General features: G+C 38.4%; 1 protein-coding gene and 1 pseudogene across 2 annotated transcripts; both read left to right on the forward strand.

Annotated features, from left to right (window-relative positions):
- The first annotated feature begins 245 nt into the window (after positions 1-245).
- LOC144631391 (uncharacterized) lies at positions 246-14180 on the forward strand (annotated as a pseudogene). Its single transcript, XR_013566725.1, has 8 exons — positions 246-538; positions 1832-2091; positions 3881-3995; positions 4500-4621; positions 5420-5567; positions 5980-6024; positions 6236-6526; positions 10760-14180. The product of XR_013566725.1 is annotated as an uncharacterized LOC144631391 (transcript).
- A 585-nt stretch (positions 14181-14765) lies between these two features.
- On the forward strand, positions 14766-23576 carry LOC144631061 (uncharacterized). Its single transcript, XM_078489442.1, has 8 exons — positions 14766-14920; positions 15537-15796; positions 16678-16792; positions 17762-17884; positions 18346-18468; positions 19249-19294; positions 19581-19862; positions 22905-23576. The coding sequence occupies exons 1-8, from the start codon at positions 14833-14835 to the stop codon at positions 23203-23205; spliced, it is 1338 nt and encodes a 445-aa protein (XP_078345568.1). The 5' UTR covers positions 14766-14832; the 3' UTR covers positions 23206-23576.
- The last annotated feature ends 328 nt before the right edge of the window (positions 23577-23904 follow it).

The following is a 23904-nucleotide window of genomic DNA, read 5'->3' on the forward strand; positions in this document are numbered from 1 at the left end:
CAATATTGTTTAGATCACAACGGCATCAAACTAGAAAGAAAATTAAAAAACTTTGAAAAACCTATAAGGGGGAAAGTCAAAGAGAATAATTTTAATTACTTTTTTTCAGATCATATTCTCTGCAGCTGGTGACTAGCTTCGTGGTCTTAATTTTTTCGGGCGATTCTCAGAAAACTTCAAATTTAATTTGTTTTCAAAATCCAAAGCCTGTCGAAAAGAAAGAAAGAACTGAAGAAGAGCGGAAAGTCATTAAGATTGAGTTTTTTGACGGGCAATTTTTTCAATTTAAATTCATTCCGCTAATAAAAAATTGATAACTAACAATGAATAACACTATCTGTTTTTCCCAAGCTTAACACACCAAACTACTGCCTTTGAGGAGAAATGCGAAACAATGTTCTTGTAGATAAGAGTGTGTCGTTTCACAGTCTAACCAATTGTTAATCAAACATGAGAAGCTGTTTTTCCTCGGTTCTAGCAATTGCTGTGTTTATCTTTTGGGGAATTTGGCTTCACTGCATCACAGTTGAGACCCAAGGTTAGTAAAATTTACTGCTGAAAAAAATAACGTTGACGGTAAACAAAAAATGAAAACATAATGAATCATTTTCACTTTGAAATTTTCTATAAATTTAAGAGAGCTGGTTTAGTTACCTTATTGTCACTTACTTTAGCGGGACTTAATTTTCACGATTTCAAAAAAAATCGCGAAATTAAAGTCCCGCGAAAAAAAGTATTCGCGAAAATTAAAAGCGCGAAATTTAATACCTTGCTTATACAACCCTTTCATTAACTTGACGTCAGTATACTCTATAATGCGTCCTTTGTATACTCGTCCTGCATTTTAAAAGCTACCGTGTTCATCTGTTCATGCTTTCTAGATCTTTCTCCAAATAACACAACAGAGATATGGTAGTATTTTGTTGTGCTTTTTCGCAAACGAACCATTCAACCTGTTATAATTTGTTTTTGTTATATAGCCTTGTTCCATATCATTGTAAATATTTATTTTAATTTTTTTAATATTTAATTTCGCTCATACTTTCAAGAAATTTTGAAAATATTTCTATGTAAAATTAAAATATATAGCGCTGTTTTTTAAACAACCTATCTGTTAATGCGGATCAGCATTTGGAAACGTTTCGCAAATTTCAGTTCCTTGCAACAGGATTTTTCTGCCAAACCGCGAAATTTAAGTCTCGCGAAATTAGCCTCTTTGATTTTCGCGAAATTAAGTTTCTGCGAAAATAAGTAACAATAAGGTAATCTGAAGCCATTGGAGGATTGTGTTCTTTTTTATGCATGACATCTCGTGTTTTAAATGCGTCGATTTTCAATCATTTATCATAAATTCGAAAGTCCAAAGGAAAATTTACAGCGAATGCAAGGAACTTAGAAAACTCAACTTGAAAACGGCGCAAACGCTTTCCATTTAATCTACATCCCTTAAAATTGATCAGTAACTCTGTTTGGTAGGTAATCTTATTTAGGTAGTGCGAATTTTTCCGAAGCCAAATATTTTAAGGGAAGTTAGTTGACGGACTGGCTAAGATCACCTACAAAAATGAATTTTATATAGTTTTAAAATGAGCCCTCGTGACAAAGTTTCAGCCAAGGTCTACAGTATCATTATGAAATTGAGTTTGTGCGGTAAAAAAATAAAAAGCAAACGTGTTTTAAATATCCAGTTCCATGTACGAATTTTTTCGAAGCTAAATAGGTCAAGATAGAAAAGTCATTTCCTCGCATCTGTTAGAAATTTTAAGGTTGTTATAAGGCAATGGTGCAAGAACGATTAGCGAATTTTTATGCTTTTTGTTTTTTAATCTAGAGCTTTGTCGAGAACTGAATTTCGTCAGCAGTTTCAGTGACAGAGCCTTCAACAAAAGCATCATCAGAAACGTAACGGTACAGGAGGAAGACCTGTGTCAGTGGAAGTGTTTTCTGGATGATACATGTAAATCCTACAACCTTGGACCACCTCAAGTGGGAGAAGAAGGAAAACGAGTTTGTGAACTTAGCAGCTCTCACCATGTTTTGCACCCAGAATATCTTGTGTCAAGACATGGCTTTATTCACCGCTCATCAGTGGTAAGGTTATTAGGGTGACTGAAAGATTCCGAAGATATTTACTTCTCATATCAGGAGAGCAAAACTGAAATTTCAATTCTTGAAATATCATGGATAATGTTCATTTTGGTGTTAATTCTGAAAATTGTTTTGATTCATTAGTTTAGATTGCATAACTCAGTAGATTAACAATAGTTTCTGTTTAAAAGTTTAGTAAAGACACTATACTTTTTTCTAAGAGTAGCACAAGGATGTTCTTAACGTATTTAATTATCGTATGAGGAGAATAAAACTGGAATTAATCGTATTGTGTGATCATCCTGGTGACAAACTTTACACGAGTCTTACAGCCAATAATATCACGGCTGAACTGACCAATCAACATCAACGGACCAGCCAGTTATAACATCATCGACTGACAACAACTTTTCACTTGACTCTGAAGATGACTTCCGCTCAGGTTGTCAGTCACCAACAACAGTTCTTCTCAGAACTACTCTGACCCGGATGATCACACAATACGACTTACTGATACTCCTGGGTTCAAACCATTTACTATAAAACTGGAATTGTTAAACTATTGTCATTGTGGTAGCATAGAGAAACAAGAAAACATATTCATTAAATAAAACATAATTTGGAAAAATGTGTTTCTTGTATCTCCAAATTTATTCAGTATAAATGAAACTTATAATGTCTGTAAAGCCTCCACGGCAAAATTGTTGTATTTCAGTGACAATCCTGTGCCAATTATGACGTCATACATTCTAAAAAGTCCGCCATCTTAGATCCGCAATCTTAGATTTCATTTTTCAACATTTTTCAACAAAAGATCTCCAAACTTGATTTCAAAAAACTGAGAAAAAACACGAGAATTCAAAAACTTTCCAAAAGGATTTTAGTCTGCACTCTTCATATAAACCAAAATCCACGGAAACTAAAAATCAACCTTAACAAAGTGGTGCCGTATGGTACCTGGAAAATTGTGTGTGTCTGAAACTGTTGAACTGATCTAGTAATCTCGAAAGCCATTGCGATGAGTCACAAAGTCTAGTTTTTGTGTGTTTGCTTGTTTTCTAGCCGAGGTCTCGGTTCAAACTAAAACATACCTCAGTTGTGGAAATTAAAGGGACTGTATCACGGATTTTAGCCAAATTAGGCATAGGAAATGACCAACAAATTCTGTGGAATATAAAAATAACCTCTTTTAACAGTGAAGGAACATTTCAATCACACAGCAAATACAAAAGAAGGTACGGATGGCCAAAAGTGACGAAGATTGAAATGGATTGCGATATGGGTTATTGAAATATTGTTGGGCTGAACAGTTTTCAAAGTTAGTCCTGTTTACTTGAAACACTAAATTATAACGCCCGGGAGACACATTTGGTTGCAACGAAGCTATGGTTTTGTCATTTAGATCCATAGAATTAATTTCTTTGCAAGCATTTCTAAATGCAAATTACTTTTTGCAAATTACTTGCTATGAATCTTTTAAATTACTTGCTATGAATCTTTTTAAAAGATTCATAGCAAGTAATTTGCAAAACGTAATAAAATAAACTTAACTCAGCCGTGACACAGTCCCTTTAATACATGCAGGTCTCGGGATTGTTTTTCTCCGCACTTCGTCTCGCGGTCTCGGATTCTAAATCAAGGGGCTCGGAGTCTCGACCAGTCTCGGATTTTACTATTCGACACCCCACCCAATTTCGATACACGTAGAGTATATACATAGAAACCTCAAGTGACGTGATAACCAAGAACTGAAAAGACACTTCTTCACTTCTTTTCTATCTTTTATTGACAGAATCCCTGTGGTGTTCCTTGTCCGGAGAAGCAATCATGTTTGTCAGCTGATAACACAGCAACATATTCCTGTTTGTGTGCTGATCCTGGATTCACGGGAAATACATGCTCTGAAGGTTAATGTGTTAAAAATATTTTCTGTCGTCTGGCAAATGAAGAAAAGAAATGTCCAGAGCCTTTCAGAATTTCGTGGCAGTGCTTTGTGTGTTTTATTGTTGATAACAAATACATTGCTTTCCAAAACTAAATAAAGATGATCAATTTCGTTGTTGGGTGCTACAATGATGTTACAAGTTAACGAGGACTGAGATCCCCAGTAAGGGAATAACCTGCTAGTTAAAATTATTTACAGTTTGTTTATTCGGCGTTGTTGTATTGCATACACCGTCCGTATGGTAAAAGCTTGTAAAGGTAATTTTCCCTAAACATTTCAATTGATTCAGCCACCTTCTGCACTACCTACAATGGGATCGGATCTCTTGGATCGTTCGTTGTGCACGCGTTCAAGTTGGTTGTATTCGGGGAAAAATGTAATTTTCGAAAGCATTTTTTTAAAATTTCCTTAGCTTCTAGAGGAATAAAGCCCTGTATACTGAAAAGTGTATCCACTGTGTTTTTAGATATAGATGAATGTGCGGCTAAGACGCATGACTGTGCGCTGAAGCTAACTGTACAAACACCGCAGGCTCGTTCATTTGTACGTGCCTTGACGGATACCGGGGAAACGGCAAAACTTGTGAAGGTACATAAATAAGAAAATAACTTAGGCCAATACTCACTACTTTGGAACCAAAAAACAATGGTTTACCCAACAAGGTATTTTTCAGATTTGCAAGCCGTCATACTGTATTCCTGGTTAGATCAATCCAGCATGAAATCTTTAAAATTTCTTCGTAAATAAAAGCATAACAATTTCTTTATCGTCTTCAAATTCACACTATAGCTCCTATTTGTGTGTCTGTTTTGGAATGATGTCTTTTAAAGGTCAAATAAAGCTCGAGTAACGCTCAGATTGGTTTCGCGTTGAGGATTAATTCAAATTTTCCGACCAGCATCCCAGCCTCCTAACATTGGAGTCTCTCCGGGAATGAAGCTTTTACTCGACCACCAGCAGTCGTTTTATTTCCTGAGTTTGATATCCCTATTCATGAGGGTTACTAGATGTGTTTGGGCAGTAATCAACTTTGCGGGAGCATTAACAAGACTATTCCTAGGATATAATAGAAAATAATTGACTTTATTAGAGGACCATTCTCACAACCAACTATTATCTATTTACTTGGACATTCGTCTACTCATTTCTGGAGTACAAACAAACAAAACAAAACTAAAATCAAAATTAGCACTGCTGTGCTAATTGAGGACACTGTAAATAAATAAACAAATTTTGTAAATGGAAGAGAAACTTGTTAAAAATATTCGAACTGGAAGGAGGCTGGCCAGTTGGCTATTAAGTGGCTATTTACAAAGCATGTTACCCGATATAGACGCTGAAGAAGAGATTTACAAAAAAATGCACTTCTCTAAATATTTTCAACAGATAATGATGAATGTCTAACAGACGAGCACGACTGTAACTCAGCTGAGGCGTGTGTGAACACGATTGGTAGTTTCACGTGCTCTTGTACTGAGGACGAAATTCAGGATGGGGACACATGTGTTGGTAAAACTTCTCTTTCTAAAAATAAGTGATTCATTATATGGGTCGCAAAGAAAAGCTGAGAGAGGCTAGAATTTCAATGTTCTCGTAGTCAAATTAGCAGCAAATTAGCAGCAATTTATTTCCTCATATAATATACTGTGGTTCCCTGTGTGGTGTTCCAGACTCTATCTATTTGCGCAGTGCCGGGACTAAAGAAAGTAAGAGGAATAGTGGCCTAATGGTTAGTGATTTGGAGTCTGGATCGAGCAGTCCAGGTTGAAGCGCTGACTTGGGTCATTCTGTTGAATCCTTGGGTCAGCACGTTTCTCTTGCACCGGTGAAAAAATAAGCGCGTGACATAGCTCGCTTTACGCCACGGAAACCAGGATGAGCTTCGGCATTGTCCAGCCGGTCGGAGAGAGTTAAACGTACTGAAACGATCTTTTGTGTATCTGCAGGATTTCCTTTTACTGGAAGCTCGATGGCACGGACCGACTTCTCAAGTAAGAACGTGATTTAAATTAACTGACCTGCTGCTTTTGAGAGTAAATTGGTTATTTTGTAAAAGTATAGTTAATGTTTTTTTCGTTGATTTCAATGGCGATTAAGGCAGCTTAAGGCAGTACCGTAAAAGAGTGTATTAACTGAATAACAACTTTATGTAGTAACGTAATTTGTAATTATAGGTAACGTCTTGTTTGACTTTTCTTGCAGTTTAAGCGGGACTGCAAAATTCGATGAGCAGAATGGACTAACAGTACTTTACCTGGACGGTAATCCATTGACGTATGCCGAGACGCCAGCTATTCCGATCCACAACACAGACCTGACAATAGCCGCATGGATCAAGTTGATGTCGTTGCCTACGATCCATATACCGATTTACGGCGACTGGTCGGTTACTCCATCATTCAGAATTGCCATTACTCCTCCGGGTAAACTATGTGTGCAAGCTATAAGGGCTGTCAATGATGGAGATGTTTTTCCACGTTGCTTTAGCTTTAGGTAAGCCCGCAACGCGCCCAACAGCTGACGGCGCGCATGTGCCGTCCTCAAAACTACACCTCAAGCGACAAGGAGTTCTTAAATTGACGAGGGTAAATAGAGTGTAGATTCTACGTGCAGGGCAAAACGAAATAAGATCGTTGCGAAATTTGACTCTTCAAAGGTAGTAATCATAACTATAATCAGTCAAAACCTGAAAACGGCTGAAACCTTCCGCTCCACAAACGATTATACGACTCAAATTTCGAATGTTCCGTCGATTGACACCCTCTCTACCCTAAAAATTATACGTGGGCGACAGCATAACAGGAGTGACTATATACCGTGGAACTACTTACTGAATTTTCGAAGGTGATATTTAACAATTATTCCATGAAAGTGCGTTGGATATGAGTTGGCTATAACTATCTCATGTTCAACACGAGCGAGTGGAATAATTTTTTTTATTTAAATTAAAACACCCACAGAATTGCAATATTTGAGCTCCCTGGCTGTTCTCACGGACGAGAACACCTTCCATATTTGTGGTCTATTGTATATGAGCTCATGTACCATGGCCCATAAGCTAAACAAAACTCAGGAATTGCAATATACTATCACAGGGAGCAGAGGAGCCAAATTCGACCTTTGCAAATATTAAAATGTTCGATCTATTTCGTAGGGCTTGTCATACGGTATCCGATCTTTTTGTTTACGCGACGGTCAAGCCAGCGGGAATCCTGTTGCGCTTGGCGTAGACGCAACCTCAATGACCGTGGGCGCCACAAGATCGTCTCTTTTTCTTCTCGGCACTTCGTGCCTCGCTCGGAAAGCCTCGGGCAACGAACAAATAGAATTACGCAACAGACTATTGAAAGAGTTTCCCGCTGGCTTAACCGTCGCGTAAACAGAAAGATCAGATAACGTATGACAAGCGCTATGAAATAGATCGAACATTTTAATATTCACAAAGGTCGAATTTGGCTCCTCTGCTCCCTGTGATACTATTGCTAGTTTTTAATAATTCCGGATACAATGATACTCAGGGGAAATTTGCGGGATGCTTGTTGTGTGCGCATTTTTGAAACCTTCCAGTCATGTTAGGCAGTAGTTGCAAAGACGATGTGCTATTAATAGACTTCAAAGAGTTTAGCGAATAAGCTAATAAGAAAAAGTAAGGAAGATTTATAGTCAGTGTGCGCTCATATATTGGCATATATTGATACTTGTTGATGGAAAGCCGGATGGTGTGGGTTTTACGGTATTTTTATTATAAAGGAGTTTGAATTACCTTAGGGCCTGTTTACATGGAGGGAGGGTGCCCCGGCTAACCGAGTTACCCGGCTAGAAGGGATAAAACCTAGCCCGCCTTTACATGCAGAATTCACAACCCTTCTACCCGAGATGAGACAGCGTCATTGAAGCGTGTCACGGCGTGGGAAAACAATGTAGCTCCAAATGATTGAAGAAAAATATGACTTTTTACTGAATAATCAAGGCTTTTCGTCTTCAAACCTATTTTAATTTGATGTGCAAGTTCTCAGAAATTTACTGCGTTCATTTTTGGCGAAATTCAATCGAAATTCAACCGTATTTGGCCACAAATTGAAATTAAATTTGTTGTGTCGTGAATTAGGATAATCATTCCCACGAAAATTTCGAATTAATTAGCTGTTGCTCAAAGAAATATTTCCAGCCGACCGATAAAACTAATTTTGATCAAATAGCAATGTTTGGGTCCAGAATTTATACATTTTATGCCATTAACTTCAAATTTAGTTTAAAAACACGCGCGAAAACTTATCCCGGCAAGCCGGGATAGCTCGGGCATAACCGTTTACATGGCAAAAAGGTATCCCGCCTAGAAGGGTGCCCCGGGCAAGTAGACCGAGTGCCCCGACAAGGCGGGTTACCCTTCTAGCATGTAAAGGCTTTAATACGTTTTCTTAAGAAACGTATGAAAAGTTGGCTCGCCCAGGGTAGCTCGGTTAGCCGGGTAACTCGGTTAGCCGGGGCACCCGCCTTCCATGTAAACAGGCCCTTAAGGTTGCTATTTTTAGCGACTACTAATTTTAGCGATTTTTTTCTGAGCAAGATTTAGCGACTATTAAATTTAGCGATTTTCCGAAAATTAAAAAAAAAAAAACAATTTTAATATATATATGTCTGAATTTATCAAAAAGGGGTCTAAATTTGGCATGGTTTTGTTGTGGTTTTTATGTTAATTTTATCTTTGGTTTAAATTTTTTTCAAACCAGTTTGATTTTTAATTTTCATTGTCTTACATTCATTATCACAATGTGAAACAAAGGGAAATAGAAATCAAACTGGTTTGAAAAATATTAAGCCAAAGACAAAGTTTAACCACAACAGTTATATTCTGCTTTTCCTGAGTGGAAAGTTCTTTAATCTGCTATTTAGCAGGAGAGGGAAGAAATCCGGTTAGCACTAGCTAACTATCCAAGTGACTACTTTGGTTATCTATTAATAAAAGCAGCTATCTTTTGTCAGTCACAGCTTGCTACACCATGAAATTCTACACTGATTGGACAAATTTTGGACTCCGCGGGCCCTGCTGTCGTCGGCCTTCAAGCCAGCCGCACGCGTAAAAATTGAGGGGGGGCTCCGTCACCGGAGGCTGTGCTGGTTAGCTTAGTCAATGACCTAACAGCCCAAGGGAGACCAGGGTCAGTCATTGATTTGTGGGCTTGCTGGGGGGGGGGGGTGGTCCTAGTAAGGGTTTGGTCACTTTCCAAAAGTGAGATTTTGGGGCTGAAATTAAGTCTTTGAACTTCCAGGTGGCGGCTGCGTGCAGGGTTGAGAAGCTGCCATGAGGCTTTCGCACACAAGCAAGGTTGGTGTGCATGCTAACAAGTGGCAGTTTGCTTTTGATTGATTGATTGACAAGGCCGGTGCTTTTGCTGAAAAAAGTGCAGAGCAGGCTTTGTGGTCTTGACCCGGTTTTGATAAATTCAGACATATATATAGCTAAGATGGAAATAAATGTTCAACAAAAGAACAAAGTCACTTGAAATTGAACGTACATTATCATTGTCAGAAAGAACAAAAGTGAATTGCAAACAAATGTTAGAAAGTGGGTCCTCGTCAGGGAAATCAGTCATATTCTCCACGATGCCGGCGATCCCAGCTCTCTCCCAACCCTTCTTAATTGTTGCCCAACCTTCTGACGTTGTCATACAGTTGAACAGGGTCACTATATTTAATTTTGTATTCCTCTGGCGGGTGGGGGTAATAATTTAACGCGTATTAAATTTGACCGAGATAAATTTTAGCGATTTTAGCCCAACTCGCTAAAATCGCTAAAATTAGTAGCCGCTAACAGTAGTTACCTTAAGGTAGTTTGACACACCTCTGACCCAAATGAAGGCTAAAAACCTAAATGCAGGCTTTCCACGAGCCAACTGACCTTGCCTTCTGTGACGCAAAGCAAAATAACGATCTACCAAAGGACACCAAACAAATCACCAATACTTTAAAGACATTTAAGACAGTGATCACTTCCTGAGCAACTTGCTCTGTTTTTGTACGATATAGCCTTACCTTTCTTGTCATGTACTTATATTAATATATATACATTTAATTCTAGCTTAATTTTTATATTAATATTTTGTGTTTATAATGTGGTAGAATAGCCCTCATTAGGGAGCCTCAAAAAAGTGTATGTACCGTATTTTCTCGATTTAACGACGCCGGTGACCCCGATTAAACGCCGGCCTCGTATAAACGCCGGGTCAAAACTGCTATTTTTTAAATAAACGCCGGGGGCGTTTAATTGAGGTCCGGGCGTTTATTTGAAGTCGAGCTAACACTGATATAACTTATTTCTTTGTACCCAAAAAATTTACCCTCTCTTATAGTGTTCATGTTTGTCACAAATCTTGATTGCAACATACACGTGCCGTATGCAATACTGTACCTTTCGGTAATAATCATCCATAGAGACACAGGGAGAGTTTGTCAAGGCGGGACGAAGGGAAAAAATCGTCCCAACTTGAAAAACTACCCCTGGGTCTCCGAGAATTGGTAGTGATGGATAAATCAACCTGAAAAAATGACAGAAAATTGCACTTCGTTAATAAACGCCGGGCCCCGATTAAACGCCGGCTTCAAGTAAAAGCCGGGTCCACCAAGCCAAGTTCGAAATAAACGCCGGGGGTGTTTAATTGAGAAAATACGGTATGTGTGTATGTTTGAATTATATCCCATATAAGGCAGCCTCATTGTCTATTGCAGTAATCTCATAAACGTCCCAACGGATAAATGGATTCACGTAGCGATGACTTGGAAACGCGGAGACAGTGGTAAATTGAAAATTTATGCAAACGGAGACAAGAAAGTTGAACTTGTTGTCGATGGAAATGCAATTCTCGATTTCAAGAATTCGGGGCGTTCAGTTTACGACATTGGTTTGAGGAAGGATGCTGGAGAGACAATACACGCATACATTAGCGATCTTGTCATCTTCAATCGCGAGCTTCCAGAACAAGAACTGAAAGAGCAGTGGGTTCTCAATCACGCACTTTACAACTTTATTTAACTATTATAACGCAGGGACACTCTATATTTAAATTGCAGGTCTCCTCAGCCTAGTGCCTAGGCGTTCTCTTCCAACTCGATCGGGCACGAAAATTCATGACGTCACCGAGTGGACACACAACGGTTTTTCAGGCCTTTAACTTTCGCTCGCCCGTGAGAGGAAGAGAACGTCAAGGAACAAGGTTGCGTTTTCCTAAAGTATACAGTTCTGATTTGTCAATTATAGCGCAAGAGATAACAGAGACCTTCAGACCGGAGTATGAGTGCTAGTACGAGATCGACTACGGCCCCGTTTACACGGGTCCGGACAAATTTTTGCACGGACAAAAACTTGCACGGTTCCACCTTGCGTTTACACGGGACCGGCGGAACTGGACGAATTTTTGAACGGCTAAGTGTGCAAGTTTGGGACCTGAAAAAAGCAGGTCAACTTTTTGACCGGCACGGTTCCATATTTCGTACGGACCCGTGTAAACACCCGAACCGTGCAACTTTTTGCTCAGATAGCGTTGTTAAGGCCTGGAATCTAGTTATGTTTTGCCTGGTTGCCTATCGAAAATGAAACATTTTGTTCCATTTTGTTAAATTTAAGACAAAAGAAACAAATGCAGATATGAGGAGACGAGCGGCAGCAGCATGCATCGCTATTTTGGCCGGATTAGGCGGGCTTTTGCAGTACACGTTGCTGCAAATGGCTTTTGTTTCCGATCTTCTTCATCGATCGAGGCATCTTACACGTTTGAATTTCTTTGTGAGGAAAAAGTCACGGGCCAGAAAGCCAAAGCCAAAGTTTTTGTCTGCCGCCATGTTTGATTTGTCGCGTACTGCATCAGCTGCAACATGATTGGCTTAAAACATTAGCGATAACCAATCACAACAGAGACGTAAAAAAGCCATTCACATGCCGCGACTGGTCTAAAATTTGCACGGATCCGTGTAAACACCACTGCAATCTGTAACAGAATTTGCACGGATCCATGTAAACAGGCGGTCCAGGAACAAAATTCGTCCATGCAAAAATTTGTCCGGACCCGTGTAAACGGGGCCTACGAGTACTACTTTCGAATCCAGTCTAGTTTCGTTCCCAGAGCCCTTGGGGGTCCTCACTCCTCACTAATTGCTGTCTAGTTAAAAAGAAGACTATCGGCATGAGACTTTATGAATTGTGATGATCAAAACTGCATAAGCACTGGGTTTGAAAAGTCGTATAGTACTCCGATCTGAAGGTCGCTAATAACTCCAAATTAGCAGCAAATAAATTGTTGAGGTTTTCTTTTCAAATTGTTTTCGCTTTTTGGTTAATTATTTTGTAAAATTTCACGAAGCATTAATTAAATTTACGATATTTAGTCAGCGTTTGCGGTTAACCTTTACACCTTTTCACCGATAACTGTAAATACAGGAGTATTTGTATTACACAAGACTGGTTTAACAGGCTCCGTTATTCTTCCTGTCCACGCAAAAGACTCAAAAATGGGGGAAAGCCAGGATACCGGGAAAAGAAAGTGTTGAATCATAAATTTCTTCATATAAGATATTTTTAGGATATAGTATCGCTGCACTCGTCATTTCTATTTTGGCTTGTCCTTCGGGCTCGCCAAAAAAATGCAAGAGTCGTAATAATATACAGGAATTGTTCACACTTTAATGTCTAAGAAGATAAATGTAACCACCTTAACTCATAATGGCGCATTAGGGCTTTCCGATCTAGCGGAAAATCAGGCCGATTTTCCGCTCACTTAAAGCGACGCGTGCACTTTAATATACGTGTGCTTGAATATCACAACTTGTCGTTACTTTTAATTTGACAGACCTTTTAAATTCAAATTCAAATCAGGACGGTAAACAAATAACTGCACAGATAATTTGTTTGCGAACTGAAATTTTGTTCTCCAGTTGGGACTCTATCTTCGTTTGTTAATATTCAAAACCCGTTTATAAAAAATTCATACACAGTCACTACGTACTACTCTTCTTTTGTTTAATTTTCAACATTGACATTCTGAAATTTAAAAAAAACCGTACATATATGTCAAACCATGTTGCATTAAAGCCAACTGAACCTAATTTCTTAATCTTCGCGCTTGACATTCATCTTCGCGCTTGCCAGATAAACAAAAAAGAAAAGAAAAGAAAAGGACTACTATTTTCATAGGTATGTTCGCACCGCAGTGCCATGGCCTCGCGTGCTACATAAATTAGCACCTTTTGCCTTTAGATGCCGCTGTATTGAGCACAGTATTTTTAAGTTCTCTCGACTTTAGGGCGTTCTCATATGCGTTCGTGCTCCAAAAGTTCAGTTTAGCTACTGTTTTGCCCCTCTCTCCTGCCCTCAGCGACGGAAACTTCCATCCTGCTTCGATCCTTCGAATGCGCGGAAATTATTTTCGCTCATATCTTAGTATCTCCACGTGTACCACAGAGGTGCAGCATGACATAGTAAATTCTTTTTCTGTTCTACAGGCTTTGACAACAATGAAAAGCCATTTCTTTTAAAAAATGGTTAATAAAGCTATTGTTCTATAAAGTAATGGAAGAACAATACCTTCCACTTCCGTTGATTTTCCGATTTTTTTAGAAGAAAGTCCCTCATTCACTTGGGAATTATCAGCGCACAAAATGCTGTGTTTAATTGTAAACCACTTTTGAACAACAACAAAAATCTTCTCTCGCGTTATATTGTAAAACTAATGTCACTTGGGATTTATATAAGAAGTATTTGCTTATTTTCCTTCGGATAACAGTTCGTTTCTTTTTTTCAATCAACTAATTAAAATTGCGTTAATGCACCTAAACGCTGGTCCTAGAAAAAGTTTGATTAGCATTTTTTGACATATCTTGACAACTTTTGTAATGGGTTCCGCTTGATCCGACCAATCAAAATCTCGGAATTCACTAGAGGGGTATTTGACACGGTGGCATGGCTGCGGCGTAAACTCCAACATAAACACTTCTGAATATCTTCTGTTGGTCAAATCAAACGAAATCTATGAAGAGCTTGTCAAAAAAATATCAAAAACTTGGCAACGTTGATAACCCATTACGATATACCATTGTAATAATTTATTATGTATTTATGAGAAAACGTTACTGAATCGACAAGTGTAAACACAGCTTTTGAAAGCTCCAGAGATCGATCAATAAAACTCAATAATACCTTACATGTCAACTGCATGTCCTGTCGTGCTTTAATAAAGATTTTTTTCAAACAGTCTTAAAAACAATGTCTATAATAATAAAGCAGTATTATTTTAATCATAACGTGATCGAATTAAGAGCAAAATCTTTTGTATTGAAATTCAATACAAGAGTTCCTGTTTAGAGATAATTATTAAGGAACTTTTCAGCGTGTCTTCAAGGATGGCACATCAGCGAACGATGAACTTTAAATTATTAAACTAGCTAAACCGGATCGTGCCCTCTACAGCCATAGCTACCAGCTTTGTGGACAATTTTAAGGGCTGAGATTCTTTTCTCCTGACGTTCGTTAAATTGATATTTTTTGCTTTTCAAAATAGAGTAAAGAAGAAGAAAAGAAAGTGTTAATATTTAGATTAAGAAATTTGACTTCAATTCTTTAAAATTTAAAATTAATTCTGCTAATTAAAAATTTATAAGTAACAATGGAAAACACCAGCTGTTTTCCCAAAAGTTAAAAGAATTGCTCTACACACGAAAGAGTGTATTTCCCTGCTGACATTGATGAGAAATACAACATGTGATTCTAGATAAGAGTGAGTGATTTCACAGTCAAAACTACTCTTACAAACATGAGAAGGCGGTATTCCTCGGTTCTAGCAATTGCTGTGTTTTTCTTTTGGGGAATTTGGCTTCACTGCATCTTAGTTGCGACCCAAGGTAAGTAAAATTAAACAACTACAGCTGTTGACAGAAAAAAATTAAGAATCGATTTCATTCTGAGCTTTTTTCTATAAACTCGCAACTAAATTAAGAGAGCTGTTAAAAGTCTATCTAAATTCGATTGCGCTACATAATGAAATACACATCTCGCGTTTTTAGACAGTTTTAAACATAAAAACATGAGTAAGATCTTTTGGTAGTTGTTTTGTTTACATAATCAGCTAATATTTTCGAGAAACCGATTTTAAGGGAAATAATTTGACACACGTTCTTGTACAAGTTCTATAACATATTTGGCACCATTTTTAGGCAAGGGCGTCTTTCTATTTATATGTTACATAGCTTTTAAATTTAACCTCTTGAAGAAATTTTAGTGGTAAAACTGATGGAAAGCAAACTTATCTCTATATCAAGTCTCTTGACTTAATATCTGATTTACCTGCGTATACAAATTCCTTTAAAAGTTTGGTACTACAAAGATGAAATCAAGTTTAATATTGTTTTATCAAAGTGCAATGTTGGTACGCAAGTTTATTGCAGTGACTCAGGTTTACTACTTCCTAAGCGGTTCTTTTGTGCATGTTTTTTTCAATCCTTTTTTTCTCTTGTCCAGAGCTTTGTCGCGAGTTGAATTTCGTGGGCGTTTTTAGGGACAAAGCCTTCAACAAAAGCATCATCAGTAACGTTACCGTACAGGACGAAGAACTGTGTCAGTGGAAGTGTTTTCTGGATGACAGCTGTAAATCCTACAACCTTGGACCACCTCAGGTGGTAGAAAAAGGAAAACGAGTTTGTGAACTAAGCAGCTCTCACCATGTTTTACACCCAGAATATCTCGTGTCAAGACCTGGTTTTATTCACCGCTCATCAGTGGTAAGTTTATTTCTTAAAGGAGCTATGTCACGGTGATCTCGCAGATTTTTGGTCTAAACTGTTCTGAAATAAGTGATAGGCAACTAAACCCATAAAAAACATTATCTTTAATCATCTAAAGGGAGACATAGCCTTAATTTGCGCATAGGAATCAGCCTACGGCTATAAATATCGATTTTTTTTTATGATGCGCGGACACAACTTGAAAACGTTAGACTAACTTTTGCGAGTTGCATCCGTTTCCATCCGAGCCATCCGGAGCAAAAGATGCTAGTTAACAGTTTCATTGCTCTAATATAGCAATTTTAATAAAAGCGGACTATTATTTTTAGGTTTCCTGCGACACAAAAATCTGGTAAAATCCGTGAAATAGTCCATTTGAGACACTGAAAGATTTAACCTCATGCCCTTACGTGATTAGAGAGAGTGCTGTACAGTTTGGCGATAATCTTGAGAAAAGAGGAAACATTCTTTTAATCATATGCATAATTCGGAAAACTGCTTTGAAACATAATTTAATTTCGTAGCGTAAGTAGATAGTAAACTAGTTTGACAATCGTGCGATTCAGTGCTTAATTCACAGCTTTTCGCTAAATATAACCCGGTAATGGCGTTCTCGATAATTTAGTTGACTTAATTCAAGAAGAGTTCTGGTTGAGTCATGTTGGCCTGAACATTGTATCAATTATGCATACAATTACCAAGAAGTACTATCAGCCTCTCTCGCAAGTCATGATATGTTCTTTACGCAAGCACGGGTTTATTTCTTTACTTTTGACTATTCACCCTAGACAAAAAATGATACTATATCGGGTAGACTCTGTTTTGTAGAATAAGAAACTGGCAAAGAATTGTCTAATTGATTTTTTACCTTTTGACAGAATCCGTGCGGCGTTCCTTGCCCGGAAAAGAAATCATGCTTGTCAGCTGATAACACGGCAACATATTCCTGTTTGTGTGCTGATCCTGGATTCACGGGAAATACATGCACTGAAGGTTGATGTGTTCAAAATACTTTCTGTTTCTTTGTTGGATATTTTGCCTCATTATTGTGCATGATGTAACTAGTAACCTGATTTCAATAAGATAAAGAAAAGTCTAGAACTTTCCAAAACTTCTTAAAGCCTCTATAATAGGTCCGTTACATCTACTATGACAACACCGAAGCAAAAACCTATAGCACACAAACTAGCAAATTTAACAAAGCAGATATCGATTTCTCTTTGGCTTACAGTTCTAATCTTTATATTTACTAAAATAAAAATGGGGCACTATAATGAGCAGGGTACCCGAGTAGGCAAAACGAAACACTGATAAGAATGATCGAATCAGGACCTGAAAAACCATTGAACTAAAGAAATAACACTTTTTAATGAGGATAACAGTGTTTCTGTCAATAAAACAACAGAGGCACTGCCACACCGCGAAAAAAAGGAATAAAAATCAAGGCTCAATGTGGGGGAATTTTGCCCGCTTTAACTTGCAACGGGGGTAGCAAATGGCACCTGGAAAACTTTAAATCAAGACTTTTAATGTGATCTCGAAATCTCGAATGCCTTTGCAATGAGTTTTTGTGTGTTTGTTTCTGTTCGAGAGTCTCGAACTTTTTGCCGAAAGGTCCCGGAGCTTCGGATTGTTTTTTGTTTTTTTAGGTAGATGATTCACTGAGTTCAAATAAATGTATCTCAGTTATGGAAAAAAATACATGTTAGTCTCGCGGTCTCGGATTTTAAATCAATGAACTTGGCGTCTCGACCAGTCTCAGATTTTACCATTCCCCACCCCTTTTAGTGATTGCGCCAACTTTGCACAAAACGTGGAATGGGGTCAGCCTCTCTGGAACCATTCGTAGTGACAAGTGCTTTTAATAAGCTTGTACTCTAAGGAGAAACGTTATATAGTTTTCTGAAGCCCTTAGTTCCCAAAAATCTGTTGTACTTCTCAAAGTGTCCTTTATGTGTTTAGACATAGATGAATGTGCGGCTAATACGCATGATTGTGCTGCTGAAGCTGTCTGTACAAACACCGCAGGCTCATTCATTTGTACCTGTCTTGACGGATACCAAGGAAATGGCAAAATTTGTCAAGGTACAGAAATGAGCAAATAACTAAGGCTGACACTCATCACTTATGGATCAATTATTTGATCAGTTGGTTTCATAACTTAACCTCACTCGTTTTTTCTGTAATTATTCTAGACAATTCAATTAAATTTGTTCGAACTTTAATAATTTGTATACAACTGATATAAAATTCATAAAGTGAGACCAGATTTGTTGCCGGCCGGCAGTTATTTTATTTCCTCCGATATCTCGTTTCACGATGGATACTGTAGTATCAGTAATTCCTGGTAAAACCTTGCGAAATTTATAGCTGCATGGAACATTGAAAAAGACGACGGAAATTATCAGTGCGCCAATCAAACACTCATCATTCATTTATCCGCGCTTTCATGAATATTTCTTTCAGAGCTTGCCTTTATCTTTATATGAATTTTGACATAGAAATACTGATTCCTAAAATGCATTTATTCTAACATTTTCCAACAGACAAAGATGAATGCTCAACAGACGAACACAACTGTAATTCAGCTAAGGCTTGTGTGAACACGATTGGTAGTTTCACGTGCTCCTGTACTGAGGACGAAATTCAGGATGGGGACACATGTGTTGGTAACTAAAGACTTCTCTTCCTCTAAAACTAATTGATAAAAGATATCAGTGACTTACAAAGAAAATCCGGGACAGGCCTAAGTGGTCTGGTAGTCGTGGTAAAGGTTTATAGCAAAACTAATTTGTTTCCTAATATTTCAGTAACAGGTTTCAGAATGGTTATTCAGACCCTGTTTCTTGCTATGTGTTTGGTAAAGTAAAACCCTAATCAAACGGCAATGCAAGTAGACGCAAGTTGAAAACTTGCGTCTACTTGCGTCTCTGTTTGGCCAGGACTTGCGTGAAGTGCGTTGACTTGCGTACACTTGCTACACTTGCATTTACTTGCGTTCACTTTAGTCGAGACCAAATTTGCATTAAAGTTAATTTCACAGTTTGGCCACCCATCGGAAGTGAACGTATTTTGCAGTTAACTTCAAATACTGAATTGCTTTCTGCAAACTTGCGTGCACTTGAGACTAAACTTGAGTGTCCGTTTGGCCAGTCAGCGCAAGTCTGTACGCAAGTTGAACTTGCGACGACTTGCATCCACTTGCGTTATCGCTTGGCCAATGCTTAAGAGGGAGATTAGTAAGTTGGATATTTAATCCAAAAAAAAAAAAAGTTGGATATTTGATCAATTATTCCGGTTGGGGCCATTTGCAGGGACTTTGCTTCAAAAGTGCTTTTTTCCACTCTCTCCGCACAGGAATGTACAGAAACTCGGATAAGCGTCGACTTTTGCCCCGAGCCGGCTGTACAGACTTTAAGGTACTGAGAAAATCTGTTGTTTTTTTGCAGGATTTCCTTTCCACTGGAAGCTCGATAGTACGGACAAACTTCTTAAGTAAGACTATGATCTTTAACAAGTTAAATAATACTTAGTTTTAACTATGATACTTGTACTTTAATTTAAAAAAGTATTTGTTTTCTCTTGATGATAGATTACTCCAAGAACGTAGTATTTGGTTGGTCCAATAGTGTTAAATTTCATTTTTAATATACGGCTTAGTAGCTATTACAGTCGAAGAAAACAACGGAGACAACGGTGCAACGGTGCAAAGCAGTTGCACCTTGTTACCGATCACTGTAAATACATAAAGAAGAAAAAATTAAGTTGACTTTTCTTGCAGTTTAAGCGGGAATGCAAAATTTGATAACCAAGACGGAGTAAGAGTACTTTACCTGGACGGCACTCCATCGACGTATGCCCAGACACCAGCTATCCCGATCCACAGCACAGATCTGACCATTGCCGTGTGGATTAAGGTGGTGACGTCACCTTCATACAATCAACCTTTTTACAGCGACTGGTCGGATTCTCCATCATTCGCATTTGGTATTTTTTCCACCCAACTATGTGCCATTGCAAAAAGGGCTGTCGATTCCAGCATACTGTTTAGACCTTGCATAAAGTAAGTTCACCTTCGCGTGTGTAACGTAATCAAATTCCTATTTTCATTTTAAACTAAATTTAATAGACACTTTGCATAAATGGCGCCCAAATTTGCATTAAAATACTTAGTACATCCTTAGCCTCATGTGGATGTTTTTGGAAAAAGGATTTTTTTACGTGAGTCTGAGGCTAAGGATGTATATGTATTGTTATTCAAATGAAGACGCCATATGTAACACGTTAATGATGACTATGCTACTCATACTGAATGTTGTTGTTTATTATCCAACAAATAATTTTTCTTGAGCGCAATCTGTCTAAGGGCCTGTTTATATGGAGGAGAGTTGTCCCTGGTAGGAGGGTTACCCTCCATACCGAGCCACCCCGGGCGAGAGAGCTTTTCATACGTTTCTTTATAAATAGCTGCGAACTGTTTATATGAGAAATTGCAAAGTTGGCTCGGGGGGCAGGGTGACCCTGGGTGGAGGGTCACTCGCTTTGAAGGTAGGGTGACCCTGAGGAGCGAGCCAACTTTTTTCCATATAAACAGTTTGGTTATTTTTGCCTCGCCTACCAGGGACAAGTTGACACATACAGAGCATGCGCAAACGCTGCAGTCGACCAAAACAAAATTGCAGATACATTGAAATCGAAGTCGGCGGTAAATTTGTCCAAAAAAAATGGTCGTGGTCGACGTTTCAGCTTTCCTTATTAAAAAAGGCAGACATAATAGATGTTTCAAAACAACTCTCGCCAGTCTTTTGAACCGAGAGGGCCAAGTTTTGGCTCGGTCAACAGGGACAACTTTTTCATATAAACGCTCGGCAAAAGATAGCTCGGGGGAGAGGGTAACCCTCCTACCAGGGACAACTCTCCTCCATATAAACAGTAAGTCATGATCACTAACGTCACACAGCAAAAATTGGAGAATATCCGTTATTACTAAAAACTGGAGCATTCGATAATGCGTTTCCGGTGTTTTGATTACCTCAGCGACCTCGTATCTCATTCATTGAATATTATGTGTATCACGCCCGACAATGGCCGGAGAAAGAAGTTTCCGCGGTACAATAAAATGAAGTCATTTATGCAAAGGGTTTATGGTAGTATATATAGCAGTACAAGACGAGAAATACTATATCAAGCACAATTTGACCGTTCGCATGGGGCAGTAATCATAACCATAGTCATTATTAACGTGTTCGCAAATAAATTAAAATTTATAAATTTATGTTGCAAGTGCATGTTAAAAAGGGTATATGTACCATAAGATTGGCCTGAATTTCAGACATCCCTCTGTGCTCGCCTGCTTGCCAGAAGGGACGTCTGAACACATTTGGGCCTAATGCAGTCCGGTGACGTCACTACCCGAAAACCGGGTAGTGATTTTGATTGGTTGATTTAAAAATTATTTGCATAATTATGTGAAATTAAGACTGAATTTTACCGCGCGAGGATTGTAATTTGAAAACGTTTGGAAAGAGTTCGAAAGAGTTCACCTTCCCAGAAACGAATTTATTAGTCCTTTACCTTGCGTTTATTACTTTATTAGTTTACCTACGGATGAAGAATAGTAATGGAAATCGGTAGGTTTTAAGTTGGCGGCATTCGTCGCTTCGACATGCAGTGTTTTGCCAAATTTTTGTTTTTTCAACAAAGCAGCGCGACGCAGCCTGCAGCCTCGATGAGCCAGTGATTTCTTTACTCAGTGCCCACAGTCAAGTAGGATATTTTTGTATTGAATTCCGTTTCTTGATGCCTCTATAACCGTCTAAATTGTTTCATTTAAGTACTCACGAGTGTGTTGTATTTGTCCGCTGCGTAACATATTATATTTTGATCGTTAGATAAAAGCAAATCAGTTCAGATTAAATCGGTTCCGTAAAAGAATATAGCCTGCAATCGATTAAAGTCTCATTCATTTGTCTCAAGTTTTCAATAGTTTACTATTAAAACAATTTTATACCCTGTAATCCTTTATTGAAGCGATTTTTCTTTTACAATTTCATGGCCTCGACAGAAACTTTTCCGCATGAATTAAAACCAAAGAGTAGTGACGTCACCGGACGGCATTAGGCCCAAATGTGTTCAGACGTCCCTTCTGGCAAGCAGGCGAGCACAGAGGGATGTCTGAAATTCTGGCTACCATAAGATTCCAAGTTGCTAAAATGTTACACCCTAGTACACAAGGGATGCTATAACGGTCTATTGGGGTTGCTACTCATACTGAATGTCGTTGTTTATTATCTAACAAATAATTTTTCTTGAGTGCAATCTGTCCAAGTAAGTCACAAACATCACAATCCAAAATTGGGGAATATCCGTTATTACTAAAAACAGGAGCATTCGATAATGCATTTCCGGAGTTTTGATTGCCTCATCGAACTCGTATCTCTTTCATTGAATATTATGTGTATCACGCCCGACAATGGCCGGAGAAAGAAGTTGCCGCGGTAGAATTAAATGAAGTCGAAATAGAAAAACTGCTAGAAAATACAATGCAATATTTCCTTGTTGTTTTTAATATAACAATTATTTCCCTTGTGCTTTTTGGATATGAAGTGATTATCGTCCACTCAGAGCCACGCGCCTCGTTGTCTATCTATCATCTCGTAACTAACGCGCGCTCGTGGAATAATTGTTAATTTATATAATTATCAATCAATATTTTCCCGCGCGCGATTGGTTGAAACATGTCACGTGACGCAGAAAAATTTAGGAAATTTGCAATTAATGATATCTCAGAACTGATATTCCCCGGTTTTGATTTGCGTTTACGTATCCACTTCCAGTTTCGCCTTGAAAAATTGCTAAATTAAACAGAACTAAATGCTGTCAACCGACTGGCAAATATTTAAACCATTGACGTCAACAGCTTGGAGAGGAGGTCTACCAAAATATAAAATATACAAAAAAAATTGAAGAAAAAATGTTAACTTCTAGGAACAGATAATGGAGATTACTGTGTGTACATTTTATTTCGACTTGTGATGCTCATGGGAAAGTGATGGGCAGGATTTGTTTGAATAATGATAAAGGTAACCTCGTTCTTTTTTTGCAGTGACATAAAAGTCGAAACATATCAATGGATTCACGTAGCGATAACTTGGAAACGTGGGCATAGTGGTAAATTGAAAATGTACGCAAACGGAGACAAGAAATATGAACATGCTGTTGATGGAAATTCAAATTTTGATTTCAAGAACTCAGGGCGTTCAGTTTTTGAAATTGGCTTGAGAAAGGACTCTGGACAGACAATCCACGCATACCTAAGCAATCTCGTGATCTTTAATCGCGAGCTTCCAGAACATGAACTGAAAGATGAGTGGTTTCGCAGTCACGCACTCCACGAGTTTATCTAACTACTTAAACGCGGGGGCGCACTATAAAAGGGGATTTTAAAGCCTTTTCCTTTCTGCTCAATCAAAAGGTCTTATGCATGATAACGTCATATGCTCAAAATTTACCACCAAGCCTCGTTTAAGCGAATTATTCTCAACCCTCTGCCACCTTCATGCACTTTTCATGTGGGTATTGTTTTCAACTTTGCTGCTTTGGGAATTCGTCCATGATAAAATTTACAAGTTTGCACTTCGAAAGCGAGGCTTGGTGGTGAAACTAGCCAGTTTGCCGTAAACATGCGTAAGGGCTATTCGGCGCGAAATTTTTTGACGTCATCTAACGTCCGACACGCAATCAGTTCCCAGGCCTTTACCTTAGGTCGCCCGCGAGAGGTGTTGCGAGAGGAAGAGAATGTAACATTCTCGTCCCCATTGCCCTTTTCGGTTCTCTAAGCCGGCGAGACCTTGGTACCAGAAACGAAGGGTTCTGGGGACACAAACTTTCCAGTCCTGGATTCTAGGACTCTTCATGTTGGTAGTCATGATGTTTCAAAAGGATGTATGAGAGAGTCATTGCTTTTTTTCTTCCGTTTAAGAATTCTTTGTCTCAAACAGCCAATCAAAACAATCGAAATAATTTAAAAATCCTATGTCCTTAGAGCGCTTCATTTCTCGTGCCAAGGCTTCGCCGACTAAGAGAAGCGATAAGGGCTATTGGGA

The sequence above is a fragment of the Oculina patagonica genome, chromosome 1, assembly GCF_052425735.1.
Source record: "Oculina patagonica isolate OP01 chromosome 1, crgOcupat, whole genome shotgun sequence".
Taxonomy (NCBI): Eukaryota; Metazoa; Cnidaria; class Anthozoa; order Scleractinia; family Oculinidae; genus Oculina; species Oculina patagonica.